At 42.9% G+C, this 25,828-nt stretch overlaps 1 protein-coding gene across 2 annotated transcripts in view; it reads left to right on the top strand.

The window, feature by feature from the left end:
- Window positions 1–25,712, top strand: part of rasgrp3 (RAS guanyl releasing protein 3 (calcium and DAG-regulated)) — a 30,587-nt gene extending 4,875 nt beyond the window's left edge. For both annotated transcript variants that reach the window (XM_086121556.1, XM_086121557.1), the window contains exons 2-17: window positions 12,946–13,068; window positions 15,172–15,271; window positions 16,317–16,379; window positions 17,106–17,237; window positions 18,259–18,406; window positions 19,013–19,186; window positions 20,886–21,002; window positions 21,110–21,388; window positions 21,531–21,611; window positions 22,251–22,364; window positions 22,459–22,574; window positions 22,650–22,797; window positions 23,030–23,066; window positions 23,728–23,877; window positions 23,961–24,346; window positions 25,108–25,712. In XM_086121556.1, the coding sequence (XP_085977682.1) occupies window positions 12,999–13,068; window positions 15,172–15,271; window positions 16,317–16,379; window positions 17,106–17,237; window positions 18,259–18,406; window positions 19,013–19,186; window positions 20,886–21,002; window positions 21,110–21,388; window positions 21,531–21,611; window positions 22,251–22,364; window positions 22,459–22,574; window positions 22,650–22,797; window positions 23,030–23,066; window positions 23,728–23,877; window positions 23,961–24,346; window positions 25,108–25,116 (2,124 nt within the window). In that variant the 5' untranslated portion in view covers window positions 12,946–12,998 and the 3' untranslated portion in view covers window positions 25,117–25,712. The remainder of the gene's footprint in view (window positions 1–12,945; window positions 13,069–15,171; window positions 15,272–16,316; window positions 16,380–17,105; window positions 17,238–18,258; window positions 18,407–19,012; window positions 19,187–20,885; window positions 21,003–21,109; window positions 21,389–21,530; window positions 21,612–22,250; window positions 22,365–22,458; window positions 22,575–22,649; window positions 22,798–23,029; window positions 23,067–23,727; window positions 23,878–23,960; window positions 24,347–25,107) is intronic.
- The last annotated feature ends 116 nt before the right edge of the window (window positions 25,713–25,828 follow it).

Here is a 25,828-nt window from a genome sequence, read left to right as displayed (position 1 = left end):
ACAAACAAATAAATAAATAAATAAAAATACAAAGCGGAAGCAACTTCACGCGCAAACGACATTTCGTGTATATATTCGGACAAAGGCTTATATTTTGCGTGGGAATGTTAAAATCCTTTACGCACACTTCTATCATAAATGAGGCTCCAGAGAACGAATGCTGCATTCGAGGAGTGTGGGAGGTTGAGCTTTTCCAACCTCCGCGCAGTAAAAGTGCACTCGAATGCCCCCTTGAATCTGGACGGTCCCAGTTGCATTGTCGGAAAAAATAAGGACCCTGACATCACTGACCGGCTTCAATGTGACATCACTTGACAATGATTACAAACATATAGTTATTTATCTTTATTTATCATTACATTACATTAATTTAGTCATTGGAAATACGTAACACAACGTGAGTTATACTGACTGTGTGAAGATATGCTGTTATCTCACTGCGTAAAGTTATTTGTTGAAATGAGTGAAATGCTTTGAAGGTAGCATATCCCGTTATTGATAAATAATAATAATACATTTTATTTATAAGCGCCTTTCAAGACACCCAAGGACACTTTACAATAACAAAAAACACCAAACAACACGGGTTGAGCAGCGGCAGCCAAAACGCGCCAGCGTTCACTCAACCCGGAAGTCAGAAAGAAACCACAAGGGAGGGAGAGGGGGAGAAAAAAAACCACGCTCGAACTACCCTCATTTTGAGGATAGTTTGAGTGAGGCAAAAAACTCCTGCACAAGCATATGACAGTTACAACAGGTCACAAGACATAAACAATGAAGACGGTGAAACGAGGGAATGTATGAAGGAGGGGGTGATGGTGGGGGACTAGCTTCCGTGCATACTTTCAGCAGGGGAAGGTCGAGATAGCAGATGTTGTTTTGGTAGCAGGCTGCCCAAGAATTTAAGACAGCCTTGAGTCCGTGGCTTATGTCTCTTTCGTGGCGTCGATCAGCCAAATCCGTGATTTCTGTCAATATTTGAGCACGGATTCCAGTTTCTCCAAGTTCTTGACCATCTTGCAGAGACGCTCCAAACCGCAACAGTTTGCGGTTGAGCACAGTCTGAGTCTGAGTGTTGGACATCCGCGCTATGCCATCCTTAGACCGGCAGCCTCTTCACTTCCAATAGAGCCGCTCCCGTCGGTTGAATTTTGCGATAGATCAGGAAACTGCTAACACCAAACAGCAGCATACCTGTTATTGGAAGGCCGAAAATGTAGATGTCATCCACATCCTCAACGGACAGTGTTGACAGGCACACCATTCTCCGCTTTCTCCAAGGATCTAGGGTGTACCCAGCAGCCAAAGTCCCCGAGGGGCAAGTAGGCTCCCCACTGCCTGCTCTTCTCATCGAGAAAATTTTGTCGATGGCATCGAGAGACCAGCCAACCAATTCCATGTTTGTTTTTAGGATGAAAATACGACAGGAGGCTAGGAAAAGTCAGACAAAGACAGCACATGGACTGAGTGGCGAGCAGGGAAGGGTGGGGGTGGGGGTGGGGGGACAAGAGCAGAAAGCAAAAGCGTCCGCCTTCGTCGAGAGCCAAGCAAGAAGAGTGAAAAGACATAAAAGACATGACAGAGGTGTCGGTGCTGAACCAGAAAACAAACAATTGATCCGAATCAGCCATCTTTGTTGTTTACATTCCCCTCAAATGCTTTGAGGTTGGAATGGAATAACGTATGAGATGGAATAATGTCCGATTTCAAATATAAAATCTGATTATTGTTATTGTTGTCAAATTTTGTTTTGTGGTGTATTCAAACAAGTGCCTGATGGTAAAGAGGCAGTCGGTGCCATCACTATTCTAGCCACAAACGGAAGCACTCCCTGAACAGGCCTCGATTAGGACTTGTAACTGTTGTGTGTGTGTTTTGGGTTTGTTCAAACGGACCGTCTGTCTGAAAAGACTTGTCATGTGGAAATCCCCAATGAGCTCAATAACACCTAAATTCATGTCGATCAGTGTTCTTTGAGACCAATACAAAGGACATTGGGAAATTGTAGACTATTAAATAAAGTATCATGAGAAAAAGCCTGTTCTTTTTTGCTTTTGATGCCGTGACAGTTGTGAAGTGTAATTTAACATGTACGACGTTATGAATTGGCTACAGTCAACATCAAAGTCAACTGACTGCATTTGTACAAACAAACCTCCTTTTGAGACAACATGAAATAGTTTGATGATTATAAGCTTTGAAAACAGCGTGCCCACATCTGTATTACAAAACAAAAATCAATGAAACAACAATAAACATGACATTTCATGATGTTTCAATGAAATTTTCAGACCAAAGTCATAATTCTGCTGTAACTTCTATACAAATATAGTACTTTTGAATCATCTTACAGAACTTCCCCCAATCACTGACCATCACTGGTTTCAAAGGTGTATACATATACACACACAGACACACACACACACACACACACATATATATATTAGAGCTGTCAGTTTAGCGCGTTTTTGTTGGCATTAATTTAAATGAATTTTAACGGGATTAATTTTTTTCTCGTGACATTAACGCAGCACACGTCACAGCGGATGTTACGTTGCTCTATAAATAAACCAGAAACAAAACAACAAGCGCGCTGCATAGGTCCACGCACGTTTGTTTTGCCAGCCACGGCAGCGCGAGACACCGAAAACTGATACTTAAAGAGTTTATGAATGGAAAGTTTACTTTTAAAAAGTTGCCAGATTGTTCCACTGACAAGACCAAAGTTACCTGTATCATACAGGTATAAAGATGTATGCCACTGACACGATTGTTGCTTGTTTGGAACTATTTTGTGTGGAAGGTTACAGTGTTCCGTGTCCATACAAATAGTAAACAGTGACGGTGAAGTTCAGCGGTGCAGTGGTAGCGACCGAGCGAAAATAAAACGTCTTCAGTTTTGTCATCGAACCAAGTGTAGTCATCCGAAATGATGTCTACACAAAACCGTAGAGAGACTTCCGCGCAAGAAGGACCAACAGAATCAACATAGCCTGACTGCTGTGTTCAAAGCAAACTTGAGAAAAATGAAGTATGCAAACATGGCTTAAATCCACTATAGGCTGAGTACTAGTTTACCTTAGATGTGCACTTTATAATGTTATATTGCTCTGTTTTGATTCCATAAAAAGAGCTGTTAAAGCAGCAGTTGTGTGACAAAATATTTTTTTCACTGTTGTTGATGTACAGTAATATTGTGTGAGAGATTATGTGTGAATAACTGCTCCAAGTGAAAAATGTTCATGAAAAATCGAAAATCGAAATTGTTATTTTAGTAAATATTTGCATTTTGCACATAGAAAACTGATTCATGATTCCATGTTGATGAGAGCATTAAAATGGGGAAAAATAAGACAAAAATATATAAAAGGAAATTCAGAAACGATAAAAAATGCGTAAGGAATCATGATAATTTTTTAGTGAATTTGAGTTAATTATGACAGTTGCATTTTTAATTAGATTAAATATTTTAATCGTTTGACATCTCATATATATACAGTATATACTGTGTATATATCCATCCATCCATTTTCCGAACCGCTTGATCCTCACTAGGGTCGCTGGGGGTGCTGGAGCCTATCCCAGCCGTCTTCGGGCAGTAGGCGGGGGACACCCTGAATCAGTTGCCAGCCAATCGCAGGGCACACAGAGACGAACAACCATCCACGCCCACACTCACACCGAGGGACAATTTAGAGCGTCCAATCAGCCTGCCATGCATGTTTTTGGAATGTGGGAGGAAACTGGAGCACCCGGAGAAAACCCACACAGGCCCGGGGAGAAAATGCAAACTCCACACAGGGAGGCCGGAGCTGGAATTGAGGCCGGTACCTCCGCACTGTGAAGCCGACGTGCTAACCACTGGACTACCGGGCCGCCCTTATATATACATACATACATACATACATATATATATATATGTATATGTATATATATATATATATATATATATATATATATATAAAAATCCTCGTCTCACCCCTCGGGTGGTGTCCGTCCCTCATTCAGCTCGGGTCCTCTACCAGAGGCCAGGAAGCTTGAGGGTTCTGCGCAGTATCCTTGCTGTTCCCAGCACTGCACATTTCTGGACTGAGATGTCCGATGTTGTTCCCGGGATTTGTTGCAACCACTCATCTAGTTTGGGGATCACTGCCCCGAGTGCTTCGACCACCACAGGCACGACTGTCACCTTTACCTTCCAGGCTCTCTCCAGCTCCTCTCTGAGCCCTTGGTATTTCTCGAGTTTCTCGTGTTCCTTCTTTCTGATGTTTCCATCACTTGGGACCGCTACATCCACTACAACGGCTTTCCTCTGCCCTTTATCTATGATCACGATATCTGGTTGGTTTGCCATTACCATTTTGTCAGTCTGGATCTGGAAGTCCCACAGGATCTTCGCTCTGTCATTCTCCACCACCTTCGGAGGTGTTTCCCATTTTGACCTTGGGGTTTCCAGTCCATACTCTGCACAGATGTTTCGGTAGACTATGCCAGCCACCTGGTTATGGCGTTCCATGTAGGCTTTCCCTGCCAGCATCTTACACCCTGCAGTTATGTGTTGGATCGTCTCAGGTGCCTCTTTGCACAACCTACACCTTGGGTCTTGTCTGGTGTGGTATATCTGGGCCTCAATGGCTCTGGTGCTCGGGGCCTGCTCCTGAGCAGCTAGGATGAGTGCCTCTGTGCTGTCCTTCAGACCAGCCCTCTCTAGCCACTGATAGGACTTCTTGAGATCGGCCACTTCAGTTATGGTCCGGTGGTACATCCCGTGTAGGGGCTTGTCCTCCCATGATGGTCCCTCATCTTCTGTTTCCCATTGTCTGAGACATTCTCTGAGTACGTTATCCGTTGGAGCCTTCTCCTTGATGTATTCATGGAGCTTGGATGTTTCATCCTGGACAGTGGCTCTCACACTCACTAGTCCCCGGCCTCCTTCCTTTCGGCTTGCGTACAGTCTCAGGGTGCTGGATTTGGGATGGAACCCTCCATGCATGATTAGGAGCTTTCGGGTCTTAACGTCCGTGGTCTGAATCTCTTCCTTTGGCCACCTTATTATTCCTGCAGGGTATCTGATCACTGGCAGGGCATAGCTGTTTATTGCCCGGGTCTTGTTCTTGCCATTGAGCTGGCTTTTTAGGACTTCCCTCACTCGCTGGAGGTATTTGGCCATAGCCGCTTTCCTTGTTGCCAGTTCGAGGTTGCCATTGGCTTGTGGTATACCGAGGTACTTGTAGCTGTCCTCAATGTCTGCTATTGTTCCTTCAGGGAGTGAGACCCCTTCAGTGCGGACTACCTTTCCTCTCAATGCCACATACATGGATCACTGAATGCTTGGAGTTGTATAAGGTGAACAGGACCCTAAGAGCCTTCGTTGCGAACTCGATGAGGATGTGGAAAACCACACTTGAAGCCAATGGCAAGCCACTTACCCAAGTGTCCATCAAATGTGGCATATACCAAGGTGACACACTCTCCCCACTGCTGTTCTGCATAGGACTGAACCCCCTAAGCCAAGTAATCACCAAGACAGGCTATGGATACCGCCTCAGAAATGGAGCTACGATCAGTCACCTCCTCTACATGGATGACATAAAGCTGCTGTTTATTGCCCGGGTCTTATTCTTGCCATTGAGCTGGCTTCTTAGGACTTGCCTCACTCGCTGGAGGTATTTGGCCGTAGCCGCTTTCCTTGTTGCCAGTTCGAGGTTGCCATTGGCTTGTGGTATACCGAGGTACTTGTAGCTGTCCTCAATGTCTGCTATTGTTCCTTCAGGGAGTGAGACCCCTTCAGTGCGGACTACCTTTCCTCTCTTAGTCACCATCCGACTACATTTCTCAAGCCCGAATGACATCCCGATGTCGCTGCTGTAGATCCTGGTTGTGTGGATCAGGGAGTCTATGTCCCTTTCGCTCTTAGCATACAGCTTTATGTCATCCATGTAGAGGAGGTGACTGATTGTAGCTCCATTTCTGAGGGGGTATCCATAGCCTGTCTTGGTGATTACTTGGCTTCGGGGGTTCAGTCCTATGCAGAACGGCAGTGGGGAGAGTGCATCACCTTGGTATATGCCACATTTGATGGACACTTGGGTAAGTGGCATGCCATTGGCTTCAAGTGTGGTTTTCCACATCCTGGTGGTTTTCCACATTCGCAATAGGGTCCTGTTCACCTTATACAACTCCAAGCATTCAGTGATCCATGTATGTGGCACAGAGTCATAGGCTTTCTTGTAATCAATCCAGGCTGTGCACAGGTTGGTACGTCGGGACCTGCAATCTTGTGCGACTGTTCTGTCAACCAGGAGCTGATGTTTGGCTCCTCTGGTATCTCTACCAATGCCCTTCTGTGCTTCGCTCATCCATGTGTCCACTTATCTTAGCCGCAATGATGCCTGACATGAGCTTCCATTTTGTGGAGAGACAGGTTATTGGCCGATAGTTGGATGGGACTGCACCCTTTGAGGGATCATTCATGATCAGGATCGTTCGCCCTTTGGTTAGCCATCCTGGGTGAGTCCCATCCCTCAGCAGCTGGTTCATTTGTGCTGCTAGGCGCTCATGGAGTGCTGTGAGTTTCTTTAGCCAGGAGGTGTGGACCATGTCCGGGCCTGGTGCTGTCCACTTCTTCATATCTGAGACTTTTCCTGTATGTCTGCCACTGTTATGGTAACTGGGTTCTGTTCAGGGAGGTTGTTGTGCTCCTCTCTCAGGGTCACCAGCCATTGTGCACTGCTGTTATGTGCAACCTCCTTCTCCCATATGCCTTTCCAGTACCTTTCAGTTTCCAGTCTTGGTGGGTCAGCTCTGTTGTTAGGACCCTGCCACTTTCGCAGGTTGTGTTGCGAACAGCCTGTTTATTCGTCTGGCCTCATTCTCTTTCGTGTACCGCTTTAGGCGGCTGGACAAGGCTTGGAGCCTTTGTTTGGCAGTTTCGAGTGCTTCAGGTATGGTCATCATCTGGATGTACCTCTCGGGTATCGGCCTTTTCATCACACCTCTCTGGGCCTCCGTCACTTGACTCACATCTTTCCGAACCGCCTTGATCTTAGCCTCCAACCGTCTTTTCCATGGTGGCATCTCATGGCTTCCATGGTTGCTCTTATAGCCAAGCATCTCAAGGATCACTGATGCTGAAGCGTATATCAGCTCATTGGTTTCCGTGATCGTTATGGTAGGGATCGCCCTCAGTGCTGCATTCACACTTTCCATGAGACTTTCAGGTGGTACTTCACATAGCCGTTGTAATCGGTTTCTAGGTTGCCCAGCTTTCATTCTCGCCATGATCTTAGCTTTCAGATCAGTTGCTGACTCGCTCAGCATTTCATTCATTGGGGCTGGCCTCCCAATCTCATCATCTGCATTAATTGGGGCTTGCCTCCCAATCTCTGGTATGACCTCCTCCTCTGATTTGGCAGCCTGGGGCCCTTCACCATGAAACCTGCGTTGTACCTCATCAATCTCAAGTTGTGACAGCAGCTGCCGTTTGTGGATGTTGGAACACTGAGCTACTAGTTGTTTCGTGGTCAACCGTGACTGTGGGTTTCGAAGTAACCATTTAGCCCACATTCTCTGCATGTAACCCCTCTGACTAGGGTTGCTTGAGTAGTAGCAGTCCAACAGAGCCATGTTATCGCATCTCGCCCATCTCCGCTTTGTTCCAGTAGCCCATTTTTCATCAAGGTGCTCTGGTTCCCCAGCACCTGACGCAGACCTTGTTTGGCCGGGCGCGACGTCTGAGCCGGCATGTCATTCATTTTATTGTCTCTCATCATTGTATGAGGTAGGCATTAGCGTGAAGGATCTTGCCCAAGGACCCACACTGGATGGTGTTATGTGCTCATTTTTTGCCCCAAGCGGGATTCGAACCACCGTCTCCCGTATGCCAAACCGATGCCTTACCAACTGAGCCATCCAGCCGCTATATATATATATATATATATATATATATATATATATATATATATATATATATAATGTGAAAATAACATGTGAAATGATATAATAACGTGTTAATAATTTCACCCATAAATCGTTCCAGCGTATAAGTCGCACCCCAGCCAAACTATGAAAAAAACTGCGACTTATCGTCCGGAAAATACGGTAAATCGATTTCTACTCATATATATATATATATATATATATATACATACACATGTATGTATGTATGTATGGTCGAGGGTTCTAATCCAGGCTCCTGCCTTCCAGTGTAGGGTTTGCCTGTTCGCCCCGTGCCTGAGTGAGTTTTCTCCGGCTCCTCCGGTTTCCTCCCACATTCCAAAAACATGCATGGCAGGCTGATTGAACCCTCAAAATTGTTCCTAGGTGTGAGTGTGAGTGTGAATGGTTGTTCGTCTATGTGTGCCCTGCGATTGGCTGTCAACCAGTTCAGGGTGTCCCTCGCCTACTGCCCGAAGACGACTGGGATAGGCTCCAGCACCCCCCACAACCCTTGTGAAGATAAGTGCATTGGAAAACTGTTTTTTGTTTTTTTTTGTTTTTGTCCCTGACTTGACTCAGACTCCTTGGCATTTGACTCTGAAGTGTCTCGGACGGACTCTCAAAATATTATTACCGAATCAATCAAGACGCCTTCAAAAGAAGCTTGAAATAAAGTTTATCAGATTATCAAAATCGCCATCTGATTGGTTAATTGTGAGGAATCGGGGACAACAAACCCTTGATTTGCGCTTGACCACAGCCCTGCCTAATTGTAAAATCGGCAATACAATGTTGCAAGGAAACATCGGCATATGAGACATGTCTTCTTATTCATAAAGGACACATTGGCCACCATCTTCAGTTTACTCAAGACAGTTTGCACACACCACACACAAAACAATACTTTCAATTTACAATCTCAGCTATCCTCTCCCAAACTTGCCCGAGTCCTAAGACTGACCTGCGCGGTAGCAAGGTGGCACAAAGCAACCAGACTGCTGGAAAATACACAGATGAAAAAAGAGCAGCTCTTACACACCCCACACCACAGTCTCACATCCGATAATGGGGCTTTTGCTGACTTTGTGCCATTGGCGTGGATGTGCAGTAGCTTAACTTGCCACAATCATAGACTGATATCATCTTTCTGATGGACAGATGAAAGGAGGGATCTATTTGTGCCACTTTGAGGCATCACTGATGCAACATCAGTGACGGTTGAGTAGCTCACTGGAAATAATGAACCACATCAATAAAGCCAACAGTAAATTATTATATTTTGGTGATAGAACTTTCTGCTTTTTTTAATAGCAGCGATTGCATTAGAGGTAGAGGCTAACTCAGGGGTGGGCAAACTTTTGCAAACATATTTGCCAGGTTTGCTGGTGTGATGGCTCGGTTAGACATGCCCCCCCCCCCCCCCCGACCCCCGGAAGTTGATATTTCACTGTAGTTTCAGCAAAACCCTTGGAGCCCAAGGTTGTTACCATGTGGCCGTGAAGGTGTGAGTGACCACTTTGGGTGGTCACACCTTGCAAATGATTGACATAACCTTCTGTCTGTGACTTTTTTTTTTTTTTTAGCACAGTGGTTTCTTGCAAATAAAATAAGAGGCACAAGACCGGGGCTGATTTTTTTGTTTGTTTTTCACACATTATTTTACTCGTCTACCACTGTCAAATCATGCTGGCAGTTTTACCAAATATGACAACACATTTTTGGAGTGCTGGGGGGCTGCATCATTTAAGGGCGCGTGTGTTTCGTGTGTGCATGTGGTCACATGGCAGAGGTCCTCTTGTTTAGGTTCGCTGTGTTTACGAACAAGAGGAGGAAAGAGAAGGAGGAGGAGGTTGTATCGTAGCGTGCGCTTCTCTAATCGGCTCTTCTCTAGCTTTTATCTAACATCAGTTGTTTCAGTGGTCCGGATGGTTTTCTCTCACTCTGCTTTTCAGTGGGTAAGATCTATTATATGCTCGAATTTGTTTCTAAAGTTTGTAGTTTGGGTCAAGTTTGCGGGATTGTGAACTCGTTTCCTGTTTCCAAAACTCATCGCTGATCACATAGAGCTGTTCATGTTTATTAAGTTATCTAATATAGCGGTAGAGATATATTACTCTGAGGTTGCCATTGGGTTGTGTTTGTAAAGTGAATCTCTTTTACCCATTTTGCTTTTTGTTCATTTAAATGTGCTTTTGTAAATTATATATGCTTGTTTTAAGTGCACATTTTTATCCTGTGTTTTAAGCTCTTGCAAAGTGTCTTTGAGTGTGATGAAAAGCGCTTTCAAATAAAATGTATTATTATTATTATTATTAAAACTCATTTCAAGGCACTGTGTTGACTGCTGTACAATTTGACAATCGTAAAGGTGCATCATGCTCAGCGGTCGACAGACACATGGTTTGAAGCAAAAGTCATTTAATGATCGTTTTCAGTCCTTGTAACTGTTGGAAAAACATCGAAGTACAGTATGTGTAAAAGTTTGTATAAGCGCTGTACACAAAAGAGAAACGTGTGTAAACTGAGTGTGAGATATTTTATGGACGATTAAAATCCCCAAACCAGGGTTACCATGGCAATCACAAAGCCACTCTTCTCATTTTCATTGCGAGCCAGGGTACCATCGCGGTGAAGTCGAAGCAGTTATTTTAAATAGAAACGAATCAATATTGTTGCTTTAAATAGATGTCTATTTGTGTCATGGCTCAAACTGCTCCGTGTCCCTTTACAGTGCCTTCAATACTGCCTGAATGTGCATCTGTGAGAGTGTACAGTACTTAGAAGCTGAGCAACGCAAAAGCATACGCAATGATGCATCTGCTAACCAGAGGCAGGGACACAGTGACCCATTGTAAAGCAGCAAATAACAAGTCATGCTCAAGGGCACAGCTGACTGTGACGTGCAGAGTCAAGCCATAAAAGCAGCGAGAAGAATGATGTTCATCTTTCAGTCAAAGTTTAAAAAAAAAAGTTGTGACCTTCAGTGTACGTTCATTTGAATTCATCCGATTTCAAACGTAGTCATTTGATATTGCCATCGATGTCACAATAACCATGGCTGATGTGACTATTATGATCAGACCTTCCACTAAATTCTGTTGACTGCATATTAACTTTTTTTCCCCCCTGACTTGTGAATGCAGAGACAACACAATCACTATAAAGTGGAGTGGAATGAAAAGAGCTTTGTTCAAGCAAACCTATCGCAACTGAGACATTTTGTTCAACGCTGCTGCTGCTGCCTGACACAAATCAATTTCCATCCTTCTATTATCGTCACCACTTGTCCTCACTCAGGTCGCAGGTAAACTACAGCATATCCCGGCTGACCCCAGGTCAGGTGAGAGGCGGGGTGCACCATAGGCTGATCTCCCGCAATCGCAGAACACATATACACAAATATTTACACGCACATTCTCACAATGGTCAACTGAGAGTCTTCAATAATCCTAACATGCTTGTTGGAATGTGTGAGGAAGCGTGAATACCTGGAGAAAACCCACACAATCGCAGGGGGGGGGGGGGGGTAGGCACTTCCACTGGGCAGGCTGTAGCCTAGAGTTGAATGTTCAACCTAATACATGTGATGTTTAGATGCTAACCAATCAGCTACCATGCCACTATGGATACATTTTTAGATTTAAAAGTGTCAATTTACCCTATGCATAAATATGTAAATGTGTATTGTTACAGATTACTGTTTATCTGTCCGTCTCCACCGTTGTTGTTTTGGTTGACTTTCTTTGCTCTGTGGAGGTATGAGTTGTTTTCAGAGGAGTGCCTCAAATATACTGCACAGTAATCCCTCATTTATCGCGGTTAATGGGGACCAAAAACACCCGCGATAAACAAAAAATCCGCGAAGTAGCGACCAATTAACATATACAGGTAAAAAATCCGCGATGCACTGAAGCCGCGATAAACGAACCGCGAAATAGCGAGGCATCACTATATATCACACTTGGTGCCTAGATTTAATTGTTATATTGACAATATGTTATTGCTCGTGAAAACATATACATCTTATTAAGATCTTAACCATACAGTTAAGATGATCTTAACTGTATGGTTGTTGCCTCTTCCAACGCAAGTGTCTGTCACTGGACAGAGCTGCCATTTTGAGGAGAAACGTGCTTCGCTTTCATTTGCAGCTGCTACAAATGAACACTAAACTATTGAACTGACGTTAGAGCATCTCTCTATTCAAATAAATATCGGTCACAAATCTAATGCTCAGCTTTTTATGAATTTGTGCAAACAAAATTACTGCTGGGCGGCCCAGTGGTCCGATGGTTAGCGCGTCGACCCCACAGTGCAGAGGGGTTCACAATTCCAGCTCTGGCATGTTCGCCCCAGTCCTGCACGGGTTTTCTCTGGTACTCCGGTTTCCTCCCACATTCCAAAAACATGCATGGCAGGCTGATTGATCACTCTAAATCACAGGTTTCAAGGTCAAGGCCCGGGGTCCAGATCTGGCTCGCCACATCATTTTATGTGGCCCGCGAAAGCAAATCAAGCATGTCAAGTTCCATGATGCTTGCTAAAGTCTGAACCAAAATGTCAAATTGTCATATGTAATCCACAATGACAGTCATTATTTTTGATTTCTGTTTTTAAAACTAGTTATTAATCAATTTGATGTGCACTGTGTATGTAATATGTGGAGGTGATTAAACATTTTACGGCCCTCCAAGGAAAACCAGAATTACAATGTGGCCCACGACAAAAATTTGTTTTCCCTGCTCTAAATTGTACCTCTGTCTGAGTGTGAGCGTGGATGGTTGTTCGTCTGTGTGTGCCCTGCGATTGGCTGGCAACCGGTTCAGGGTGTACACTCGCCTACTAGCCGAAGACGGCTGGTATAGGCTCCAGCCTCCGCCGCGACCCTTGTGAGGAGAAATGGATCGGAAAATGGATGGATGGAAAATTACTGCTGTTGTTGATAACAATAATGAGAGAAGCATATCTTCTGTTTCTGTTAACAGTGTGTCTTTGTCCTGCTCTCAGGAATACTTTGACTGGTGCAGAAAAGTGAAGGCATCTTCCTCCGACTCATCAACATGGGATCATCAACACTGGGAAAGGCAGCTACTCTTGATGCTCTCATCAAGGAATGTATCCATGCATTTGGTGAGTGTTGCGCACAATTATACTCAAAGCTGAAAAATATATTAAAAGACACAAGCAAATATCCGTTTCAGACCAACTGAAAAAACATTTTTACACTATTGCTATTCATAATAGTCAAGTAATTTTTTGTGTATTAAAGGGATGTCAATGTTGGAATCTCATTCATTACGGTATTCAAAATCAAGTCAGCAAAGGAAAAAACATAATTGGATGAATTAAATGCAAAATAAAATTTAAAAAACATGTTAGTCTAGCTAGCACATACTGTAGTGGTATTTTGGGAGGCTAATTAAAGGGTCTTAGGTATGAATGTGAGTATTCAACTGGCTTGTCATAAACTATATACTGTACTGGATGCATTGGACGAAGTTCCCACAGTTCCACTATGTATTTTGTGTCAACAGAACAGTGAATATGGGAGCAAGCATTCTGCAGTCCTTCTCAAATAATGGGGCGCGATCCCCCAGGGGGGCGTGGTTTCGATGCCAGGGAGGATGTGTGTGACTCTGGGGAACACGTTTTTTTTTTTTTGCTGTACGGGAATAAAGTGTAATTGCACATTCACTACAGTAGTTGGCAGTGGAGCCCCGTATTGTCAGAGAGTGCACAGGGAGTATTAGCTCGATGGTGCAGTCAACAAACCCTCAGGAGACCACATGTACATTTTTTTTTCAACGGGATGAAAAGAAAGGCAGAGAGAGACGAAGTGAATGAGACAAAAGAAAATCACCTGAAAGCTAAGACAAGAAAATATAATGAAGTGTATGTAGTGCTTGCCTTCACTGTGCCTGCAGTGGAAGACGGACGAGGTGTGTTGAGTGACTGCGGACAGCACAAAGCCAAATAAATCGAAGTGCCACTTAAAGACATTACATCTCAATCATGGTGATAAGCCGCTGAAGAAGCTGTGCACAGCAAAACACGCTGATTGTAGCAATCCTGACTTCCTCATTTTGATGTTTAAAAAAAAAAATCAGCACAAATTGTTTTATTCATTTTTGTTTTGTAGACTAAAGTGTTTACTAGATTGTGCTCCCGAGTTCATGTTGCTGAACTGAATTAGATATTTTTTTTTTGTTATTTATTGATTTTATTTCATTTTAGTTTTCAGAATGAAATGGTGCAATAAGTTGGTCCAAAATGTTTACGGTTTAAGCAAGGATTTGATGCACTTAAAATATTTTCTGTTACAGACTAAAAAACAGTGTTGATAAAATTCTTCTTTGATCTAAGTTGAACTATATTTTTCTTTTTTCTTTTCTTAACTCATTCAATCCCAGCCATTTTCACTGGAGTAACAACCCCCTCAATCTCAGCGTTTTACTGGCTTTTGACTGATCTTGCAAGGCCCATAGAATATTTGGTTCTAATGCTATATAAACATGGAGCCTATCAAATTTTGGACTCTCTTCTTTCAGAAGAAAAAAAAAATCTTGATCATTTTCCATTCTTCAGGAATCAGCATTATAAAATGGCTCAGTTTCATGAAAATGGTGATTCCTGTGCAAAAAAATTGAGAAAAAGAGCTTTTTGTAAAAGCATGCATTTCAAGCACGTGAGGCACCCTTTTTTTTACATGATTTACAATGCAAACGGATTATTCTCATTCACAGATTGCATCAGACCCTCCTCCTCTCTATAACGCAAAAAAAAAGACTTAGACGTACAAGTACGACCTTGGTAGGCGGGGCCTAATGTTAAAAAGACATACAAGTACATCTTGTGGAGTGAAAGAGTTAATGTTAATAAGGATACAATGTAATGCAGAGGTGTACTTAATAAGTACACTACTTATAACAACGTCGGGGGGGATATTGTTTTCTTCTCGCTGGCAGGGGCGTAACAGAAAAGAATTAAGAAGCACTGCTTAATCGCAAGCAGAAGAAACAAAACACAACCACTAGCCCAACATTGTATTCGCTAATGTTAAGAACGCACAGGTTAAACCTGTACAAGATGAAGTTTCACCTGTGAGAAGAATACATGCAAATATTCATGTCCCCTGATTGCGGTTTGTCGGCTGAGACAATTTTTCATGGGCAATGCAAGCATCTTGAAGCAATCCACCCACTCATCGTTTCTATTGGTCACTTTTGTTGACAGATGACAACGGAGTGCTGCAGACCAACTTACCTCGCATGCTCCTGCTGATGCATCGCTGGTATGTTTCATCTTCCGAACTGGCTGGAAAACTGCTGATGATATATCCTTCATAATTTATGTAAAATATATAATCGCCGATATCTTATACTTGCTGGTGAAAATTAATGACCGTGTTTTGGGCGCTGTGTTGTGGATCGTAAGCCTGTTTGAGGACCGAAGCTGTCGGATGTGGGGAAAATGTTTCTGATTCAAGACATCCTGTGCTGAATGTAGCCCTACTAACAGTAAAGCAATAACTGACATAGGACTGATATGATTTGCCAAAAGAGTTCCAGTTTTGTCTCCTTTGTCCCAGTGGCTTTGTGCTATCTTGAATGCCTGTTTCAAATGACATTTTTGATTGTATTTGGGGTATTTGATGCCCATTTCATGTATTGATCTGAAATAAGAGTAACAAAAATACAGCTACATTTCTTGAGTTGCATTGTTCATGTTATTGGTCTCTAATAGATTTGAAAAAAAAAAGATGAAACTTAGTCATGATTTATTATGATCCATGATCCACAACAATCTGGATAGGAGTGGATCCCAAAAACGTAGACAAGGATAAGATTCTTTGATCAAAAGGTTTATTTACAAATAGGCGCATGACCAACAAAGTACAATTGAGATCGCTGGTAGTTGGAGCCTTGATAACCGTAAATAACAAAAAGCGCTTGCAAACGGCAAGGAATAACGAAACAACGTAAATCGCTTGTCAAAATGATCAGAAAATCCAATCGCAAGGAAACACAAAATAATACTTTGAATAAAATACGAAATATTACTGACAACAAGAACAAACTATGACAAGAACAAGAACGGAGAAACGAAATCATGAGCGTCTCGAGAATTTCATTTGGTGCGAGAGTCGTGAGGAAAGCGAATAATTCGACATTGGGTTGCCGGCATGGTAGTCCTGAAGAAGCCCACAGATAATGATTACAATGTTTGACAGGTGCGCCGCTGGGGGGAACGCCCTCCACTCCAGCTGGAGCTGAAAACAAAACACAAACAAACACTATGACATGAATGTTTTCACCTTTTCGCTGTTTGGTACTGTTTATTTATTTTTCAATCCAATATAGTCCTTAACTAAATTCTACGTACCGTGATTGCAACAATGATGACTGCCATAAAACAAGACTGAAGATTTGTTACTTAATGAGGTAAGGCCAGAACACGCCCATCACACGTCGCTTCACTTTTTCTCTTAAACCTTCAATCCAGTGCATTTCTGGTCATTCTCTTCCATTTCATGAATCATCACAAGGAGGTCACAGATGTACAGATGTCTCATTGTCAGGTTTATCAATTAGACATTGAGAAATGAAGAAGGAGGATACAGTAGACTCAATTCTGTTACCAGGGGGGAACGAGGAGAAGCGTTAGCTTTCAGTTCTCTGCACATCACCCAAGGATCTCCCCGCTCGCCCTCTCATTTTTTGGTAATCGAATACATGGGTGTGTCCAACCTAAAGGGCGAGGGCTGTTGAAGACACACTGAACTTGTTTGACTATGTGTGTGTGTATGTGAGTGAAAATTACGTACATGTGTGCAGTCATTACAAAAACACCAAGTTGCAGCTGGTGTTGACAGCTCCGTCCACGTCCGACCTTGCTCTTGTTTTGTCTTAATACTTATCTCCTTCCAACCACTTTCTCGGAAAGGTGGTCGCGTACCTCAACTGCCACCCGGTGCACTAAGCATTGTTATCTTATAAATGTGAGCATGTCTTCATTAAAAGCATTATATTTTTATTGCAAGCATAATCAATTTATTTTTAATAATATGCAAATGTGTGAGAACTAAAAACAATCAACCTAACACTCATATTACATCATAGTTGTTGCCTGTTGCTACGCAAATGTTAAGTGCTTAATTTTGTGTCCAGGTACTGGATAGGAACATTCCCTGCCGAGTTCAACCTGGACTTGGGTCTGATTCAAATAACAGAGGAGTTCAGAGAAGTCGCTGAAAGGCTCAGCTGCGAGGAGCATTTCAAACTGATTGACATCTCCACTATGTAAGAAATGACACCTTTTCAGCCTGCTTTGTTTTCCTATAAAATTCTCTATTGACCGTTTTTCTTTGACTGAAGCTGATCAAATAAATCGACTCAATCAATCCATCAAACCATCAATCAATAAGGGAACGAGCTTCCCCCTGGGTGGATTCATCTCTTCACTCCAATCGTCTTAAGCTGCTGCTTGTCTTCACTAACTGAAAAACATGCTCCATTGTTTTGAGGTCAGGTTTAGCTATTGAAGAATAATCTTCCTCCTCTTGGTATTTGTCTTCAAATAATCTTGAGTCACTGAAGTGGCTGGTCATGGATCCTACGTCATCCATGATGGCAAAATGATGTGATGACTTGGCTTGTAAATAAATGAATGGGCTTGCTGGAGATGACGGTGTGGCTACGGCAAGGGGAGCCCGGATGGATTTTGAAGCGCAAGGACCTACATTTCATGCTTACATCAAGACATATGCTGTAAAACTGACAGTGCAGACCGTTCGGACAGCATAAACATTCTACCGAAGCGACTAAATGAAACTTTTTCGAACACAAATAACTTGGAAAAGTACTCAGTGGCTTGACACCAATGCCGTTCAGCATGCCTTTCAACGACTGAGGACACAAGTTAAAGCAGTAACACTCTCAACCATAATCATAAAACAACTCAAGTGCCATTGTCCAAATACGTCTGGCCATGAATGTAACATACACAATCTTCACAAACTTCTTTGGCGTCACATTTCTGGAAGAATAATCCACATTTAATTGAGAATGCAATTGTAGGTCAACGATAAATCCAAAAAGAGCATCCAAAATGTTATCACTGCTTACATATGTATATATTGTTGACTCTTTTTAATGGTGGTTGTATTTTCAGTGGTGTACATTCACAAAAATAAGCATGATTGACATGTGAATCTTTGAGTCTTTACAATTTACTGTCTCTCTCACATGCTCACACACACACGCACACACACACAAACAACACTACCAGTTTCTAAGACTGTGTCGTAAATGGTTCTTGCAGTCCTTCGTATGACTGGATGCGTAAGTTGACGCAGCGTAAAAAGCAGGCGAAGAAAGGCAAAGCTTCGCTGTTGTTTGACCACCTTGAACCCATGGAGCTGGCGGAACATCTGACCTTTTTGGAATTTAAATCCATCAGGAGGATATCGGTCAGTGCAATGTTTTTTTCTTCTTCTCTCGTTTGCTCTTCTGTTTCCCCCACGATCTGTCTTATGGTGCCATGAGATGAAAAGGAACAAAAGATAAGCGACCTCAGCCTCAGAAATACTGGAGGTCTCCGAAGATGGTCGGCAAGTGTTCTTGCTGAGGAAAGAAAGGGTGGAAATACTGTACCTGTAAGTGGGTTGGTGTGGAGGGTTTCTGGGTGGAGACCAGGCTTCTTGAGGATGGGAGGACTCACACTACACACTGAATCTTGGCCGTTTACAATCATGAGGACGTTGTGGGAGAAAAAAAACACCCAACAATATCTGAAGGCAATCAACACTTATGTTATTAATGGTTTTAAATAGATGCTTAATGAGCTAAAGGTCCGACGAGGTCTGCTGAAGTCCCGCATGACATCACGCTAGCCAGTTGGTAGCAAACAGTTTTGGTGCGACTCCCCTTTGCATGACATTCGGGGCTTTTGACTTTGGAAGTTCCACCGTACCGTCCTCTAAAAGCAGCATGACGTTGACCACCATTCCTATTTGATGGGGGAACATTTTAAATGACCTTTTATTTCATTCCCTGGACTTTTATTCTGTCTCCAGTTCCCTGATTACAAGAGCTATGTGATCAATGGCTGCTTGGTGGACAATCCAACACTGGAACGCTCCATTGCTTTGTTCAATGGAGTTTCACAGTGGGTCCAACTTATGGTGTTAAGCAAGCTGACGCCTCCAACCAGGGCAGAGGTTATCACCAAATACATCCATGTGGCTCAGGTAAGGTACCGCAAATGTTTCTTTTCTAATTTGGTTGATAGGCACCCATGCACTCGGTGTAAAAACGGGCATGATTTCATTTGGTCCCGGCGCAAGTCTAGTCTACCGTCTTTGGGGCCGTCTTGTGTCTCTCTGGGCATTCCAGCGCAAGGACCTGCCTCGCCCCCGACGCACCTGATAATTTAGTCACTGAAAGTAGACTGCACTTGATGTAAAAATGGCCGCATCTTAATTTTCGTGCCGGGGCAAGTCTAGTTTCACGTGTTTGGGAATTTCATAGATGGCGCTGCAGATCATTAGGCATTCCGGGGCATTCTTCTGGCCCAATTATACCAGCAGAAAATCTGGCAAAATACCAAAAGAAAGTAAGAAAATTCCACGATGTGCGCAATTAGACCGCACTTTTCACTGGATTTTCGCGAAAGTCCCAAATGTTTAAAATTCAAATGGGTGCAAAGCGTAGATTCTTTGCTCCTGTTTGTGTCATGATTCTGTTTTTGTTTGGGTTAGATTTGGTTTTGTTTCATCGATGACTGTTATGGTTCTGCTCATTTGAGACCAACAGGTGGCATTGGAGGGCTTCTGCTCCAGCCTCGCATGCTGTTGGCCTTCACGTCAGAAGTTCTTTTTTAGTTAAAAGGAATACCACGCCAACCACTCGGAGTTGGATCGTTGTGTGCGGCAACATTAGTGGTCCAGTGCCATCTGTTGGTCACAAACGGAACAGAACCAGAACAGTAAGCTACTGTATGAAACAAAACCAAATCTAATCTAAACAAAAATAGAAGAATGACAGTTGGTTTACGCTCAGTTTTATGAAATTCATTTGTAAGCCGTGCTGCAAATTCACAACAAATTTTAATGCGAGGTACTTTCCGTTAGGAAGCAGGTCCAGCCCCACACATGCAGTAGCTATCAATAATTGAGAAATGTCAATCTAATGATGGCTACATTTTAGGAGCAGAAGCTGAGAAAGTGACAGATTCAGAACATACTGTTTAGATGACAGTTAATGAGGCTTTCCAGTGGTTCAAAATTGATGACTGATAAATTTACAAAGAAAAAAAATGCAACAATACCCTACCTCTACGAAGTCAGCAGGATTAGGCATCAGACCACCTGAAAGCGTATTCAGGACAAGTGGTACGCACTGGAATTCTGGCATTCATACTGTACATGCTAGGCTTCTGGTGGTTAATCCATGACAGAATATCATAACAATACACTGATACGTATTGTGAGCGGTATTTGCCATTTGGTCAATATTTTGAGGTATATCTTCACGTGATCACATCATTTTTGTTCTTGTGGAAACTGTCCAAGCAGTCCAGTGGTCCAGTGGTTAGGGTTAGGATCTCACAGTGCAGAGGTTGTGGGTTCGATCCCGGCTCCAACCTGCCTGTGTGGAGTTTGCATGTTCTCCCCGTGTATTTCCGAAGTAGGGCTTCTGGAAGACATCTCACCAAAGATGCTTGTTATTTGTAGACAAAGTCCATTGTCTTTTACAATGTTGATTTGTGCTCTGTTTTTATTTTCACTTGGGTGTCGTATTTTGTGCCATATTACGCGGAAACGCGTGTTGGTGTGACACTAAAATTACATCATTCCTTGGATTGTAAATGTCATTTGTTCAACAAAGTCTTGGTTTGAATTGTGAATATGCACATGCTAATTTTGACAAATCACGGTGTTCCATCAGAAACTTCTGCAGCTGCAAAACTTCAATACTTTAATGGCGGTGGTGGGAGGTCTGAGCCACAGCTCCATTTCTCGTCTGAAGGAGACGCAATCTTATCTCTCTGCGGAGGTAGTTAAGGTAAGTCAATTCAAACCTGACAGTGTGTATTTGTATCCTTCTATGTCTTTTGGAAGACAACTAAAAAGTGGAAAAAAATTGTGCCAACTGTCTGAACCCAATCCCAGATGTGGCGTGAAATGACCGAACTGGTCTCTTCCAACAATAACTACTCCTACTACCGCAAGGCCTTCAGTGACTGTCAAGGCTTTAAAATCCCCATCCTGGGTGTGCACTTGAAGGATCTCATAGCCATGCACGTGGTCTTTCCTGACTGGGTGGAAGACAGCAATAAGGTGAACCTAGTGAAGATGCAGCAGCTCTACATGACTTTCAACGAGCTGGTGTCATTGCAGAGCACAGCAGCTCAAGTGGAGCCCAACATGGACCTGATCTACTTGCTCACGGTAAGGCAACAACACAGAAGAGTTGGAAATGTGTACTGTATGTTAGCAAAATCATCTCATCACTAATATTGAATACTTTAGGAGGGAAAAATCTACTGTGGCTCTGGGTTTTAAAAATGCTAATCATACAAAACATTTTCAGCTTTCTTTAGATCTTTACTACACTGAAGATGAGATTTATGAATTATCATTGCTACGGGAGCCGCGAAATCCTAAATCACTGGTAAGTTTGCTTCTAAAGCATCATTTGTCTAAAGCAGCCATTTCTCAAATAGGGTGCGGTGCAATGTCATGTGGGCGTGTGTGAACTCACGTTTTTTTGGGTGGTTTTTTTTTTCTGTATTAGAATAAAGTTGAATTGCACATCCACTACAGTAGGTGGCAGCGACACTCTTATTTTTCAGAGTGCAGAAAAAGTATTAGCTCCTCTCCAGAGTAGAGCCTACAAAAATTTCATAGACAAAATATACTATTTATAGTTGGGCAGAGAGATGAGGGGGCGCGAAATATTTTCTCTTCTATGAGAGGGGGGACAAAAGACTTCATCAAATATATATATATATATATATACAGTATATATATATATATGTTTTTTAACCTGAGCAACTTCTTCAAACAAAGCGGCGAAGGTTTGTGAGAAATTTGCCTCGTCTTTGTGACAAGAAAAATTGCCTGCGACCATTAAAACTGTTGGTGAACATCTCTGCAACCGTTTGCAACCTTGAACAAACCCAGATGAAAAATCAACATGAGCTACCCTCGCAACTTTCACCACTCAGTGGGTTGCAGGCTAAAATGGTTCCATGTATTCTAATGAGAGCCAAATATGCTGTGAATCAATGTTCTTCATGTCGTCTTGCAGCCTACCTCTCCCACGACTCCCAACAAGCCGCTTGTACCGCTGGACTGGGCTTCAGGTGTCATGACCAAACCAGACCCCACTGTGGTCAATAAACATATCAGGAAAGTGGTTGAGGTGAGTACTCAATATCTTTATTCTTACTTTCACAGATAAAGGCAAGCGTGGAATATTAGTGGCATTACGTTCTTTCATTATTGGCTTCCGGCAGTCAGTGTTCAGGAACTACGACCCTGACCATGATGGCTATATTTCTCAAGAAGACTTTGAAAATATTGCTGCTAACTTTCCCTTCCTGGACTCCTTCTGCGTTTTGGACAAAGATCAGTGAGTAGTGCGATCCTAAAAGTGACCACAAAAGTATCTGTATTGTGAGAGAATCTGCATTTTTTTCTGTCACAGAGATGGCCTGATCAGTAAAGATGAGATGATAGCGTACTTCCTTCGAGCAAACCCGCTGCTCCAGTGTAAAATGGGTCCAGGATTCCTGCATAACTTTCAGGAAATGACATATCTGAAACCCACCTTCTGCGAACACTGTGCTGGCTTTGTATGTATCTCTTCAGTGTCATCTCTACAGTCTGCATGCATCTCCTTGGTTTTAGTACTGAGCAATGTTCGTGCAAAATTCCAGCGCTGAACAGTTTGGATGTTTCCTCAATGTCATTGGTTGAGATTCTGTGCTTGAAAGCCAAGTCATGAAGGACAAACTGTTGTTTGTATGTGTGCACTCCATTCGCCATGAATCTTACGTGGTTATTATTTTCCTCATCTCCTTGCAGCTCTGGGGGATCATCAAACAGGGCTACAAGTGTAAAGGTACGACATTATTGTAGAAGTTGTCTTGTTGGGGTTCATTGATAAATTGGATCCTATCCCAATGGACTTGGGAAGAAACGTGGGATACGCAGTGGACTGCTGGCCAATGAAAATAATCATAGTCATATGAAGCGGTAGCTGCCAAGTCATGGGTATTTCTAGTCAGTGTTGAGTATGTTCCAACACTCTTACCACTCTGGCAGACAGTTCATCAATGAATCTATCCCGAAACCGGCGAATCCTCCAGCACGATAAGAGAGTAAGTTTGTCCTGAGAAACAGAGGGCAGGCTTTGCGGCCAGAAAGGTGCCACCACATAACATTCTGCAGGTGCGCCATAATAGTGGAAGGTAGTTGGATTGGGGTGGAGAAGCTAATGAAGGCATTGATAGATGGAGTTGTGGGATACCTCCCTGAGAATATTGTGATTAATGCCCGAAGACGGCTGGGATAGGCTCCAGCATGCCCGCGAACCTCGTGTGGATAAGCGGATCAGACATGGATGGATGGATAAAAGTTAGAACAAAATGTTCTTGTCTTGGTTGTGATCTCTTCAATGATGATACTGTATGTTTTCAACTGCCTTTAACAAAGACCCACTTTTGTCAAAGAACTGTGGTGGCTCATCGACTTCGACGTGAATTTGAATTTTGACTTCACAGACTGCGGTGTCAACTGCCATAAACAATGTCGGGAGCTCCTGGTTTTAGCTTGCAGAAAGCTGCTGCGCTCTGGTTCCCTTGGGTGCATGACCCCTGACAGGCTGACACACAGCTCGTTGCCCAGCAGCCCAACACTAAACACCTGTACTGGTCAGTTATATTTTCTGTGTTGAGCCCAAATACAAAATACTATTTTCTTTTGCATCGCTGGTCATCCGTTACTTTTCCTTCAGACAAGGACGAGGTGTTTGAGTTCCCCAGTGTGACAGCAGCACGCCCTATTCGGGATACAAAAAGCATCACCCTCATGACTGGCTCAGCCCAGAGGATCTCGGTCCGCCTGCAAAGGGCCACTATCAGCCAAGCCACTCAGACTGAACCTCTGTGGCCAGAACACAGTTGGGGGACCGCAAACAGCGGATCCCACACCTTCCCCAAAACCAAGTACCGCACTCAAAGAGAGACTTGTAAAAATAAAGCTTTCACATCATGGGAAAACGAGGACAAGGGGCCACGGCAGACGGGTTTGGTACAATGCAGCGGTCCCAGTCTGGAGAAGACGGCTGTCCTTGGAGAGCTTGTGGAGATCACAGATCGCAGGATCACACGCAGAGGCAAGGTAAGACAAGCGGTGGTGGAAGTATTTCAGCGAACGGGAAACATCATTTTGAAACAATATACTGTGTACATGTATTTATTGTGTAAAGTTGGGTTCTTGTTGAAATGATATCAAAGCTGAGTTGAAAGTGTATTCAATTTATGTTGAAACAGATTGAAAATCATTGGATTCTGTTTTCATTGATGTTTTACTTGTCTCAAATTTATCGGAATTAGGGTCGGTCTTGTTTTCATAAGCAACCCATTTTGCATTGTAAGTATAGTACAGGATTGTTGTTGTTTTTTTTTTATTAATTTGCTATTTGTAGAGTACAATAACATTCTGATTGGTGGCAGAGTATGCCTAATTCCCAAAAGATTTGTCTGCGAGTTGACAAATATGCATGTACAGTGATCCCTCGCTATTTCGCGGTTCGTTTATCACGGATTCGGTGCATCGTGGATTTTTTTTCAAACATATTCATAAAAAATACATATATAAAAATTCCATATACATGGAGTACAGTACTGTATATGTTGCTCTATGTGACTTGCTGTTGTTTTGCAGCTTCTCCCGGACTGTTTGCGGACCTTAAAAAATAAATAAATATATATATATATATATATATTTTTTTAACCTGTATATGTTAATTGGTCGCTACGTCGCGGATTTTCGTTTATCGCAGGTGGTTTTGGTCTCCATTAACCGCGATAAACGAGGGATTACTGTAGTGAAAATGCCAAAGTTGATCCAAATACAATATTGCTTCTATCTCCTTTCAGGACAGCTGACTTGGTAAAAAATGTAGAAACCGCCAGTCTCGGGGGTCCAGAAAACCCCTCGTGACTGGTACCAAGAAGTTCTTCTGTCTGGGAAGGTGCATGGCTCTTTGATGTCAATATTTCACTGAGTGGGTGTCATCATGTCCCTCTTTGGGCTCCGGCAAAGACAGCGAAACATGCTCATGCCTTTGCTCAACAACAGGGCAACGTAATGTGGAACAAATCTCAAAGCACAGTGGTTAGGGAAGTGGTCCCTCTATGCGTTACCCAGAAAACTGCACTTCCAGCCTCAGGACGAGGTGATGATGGACTTTATTCCGAGTTTGCTCCAGAATATGCAATGCCAGCATAAAGCAAAACGTTTTTACGAGACAGTGTGTGGCTAATAGTAGCCATTTCCTTTATCATGGCAATCTTAATTCTAGCTCAGAAACGGGTGTGAATTTTGGTTGACAATTTAGAAAGAAACAACACCTTACTTGCATGTGGATTATGACGTTACAAATAAAGGGAATGTCAAGATAAAAGGGGCTCAATGACAATTTTAGCAGGGAAGATTCTGCTGTACAATGAAATCAAACAATAAAATTGTGTTACTTTCATTATTTAAGTGTGAAGTACATCCATATGGTAACTCAAGTTTAAACTCATTGCATATTTTTTAAGTGAACAGTTTTTGTAATCGTTATTTTAGAGTGTCATGGGTCAATGCTTTGGGAAG

The sequence above is a fragment of the Hippocampus guttulatus genome, chromosome 10 (assembly GCF_054856545.1).
Source record: "Hippocampus guttulatus isolate MCC_2025c chromosome 10, RoL_Hgut_1.0, whole genome shotgun sequence".
NCBI lineage: Eukaryota > Metazoa > Chordata > Actinopteri > Syngnathiformes > Syngnathidae > Hippocampus > Hippocampus guttulatus.
The sequence above is the reverse complement of the archived record's forward strand: the minus strand, read 5'-3'. Positions and strand labels throughout refer to the sequence as shown.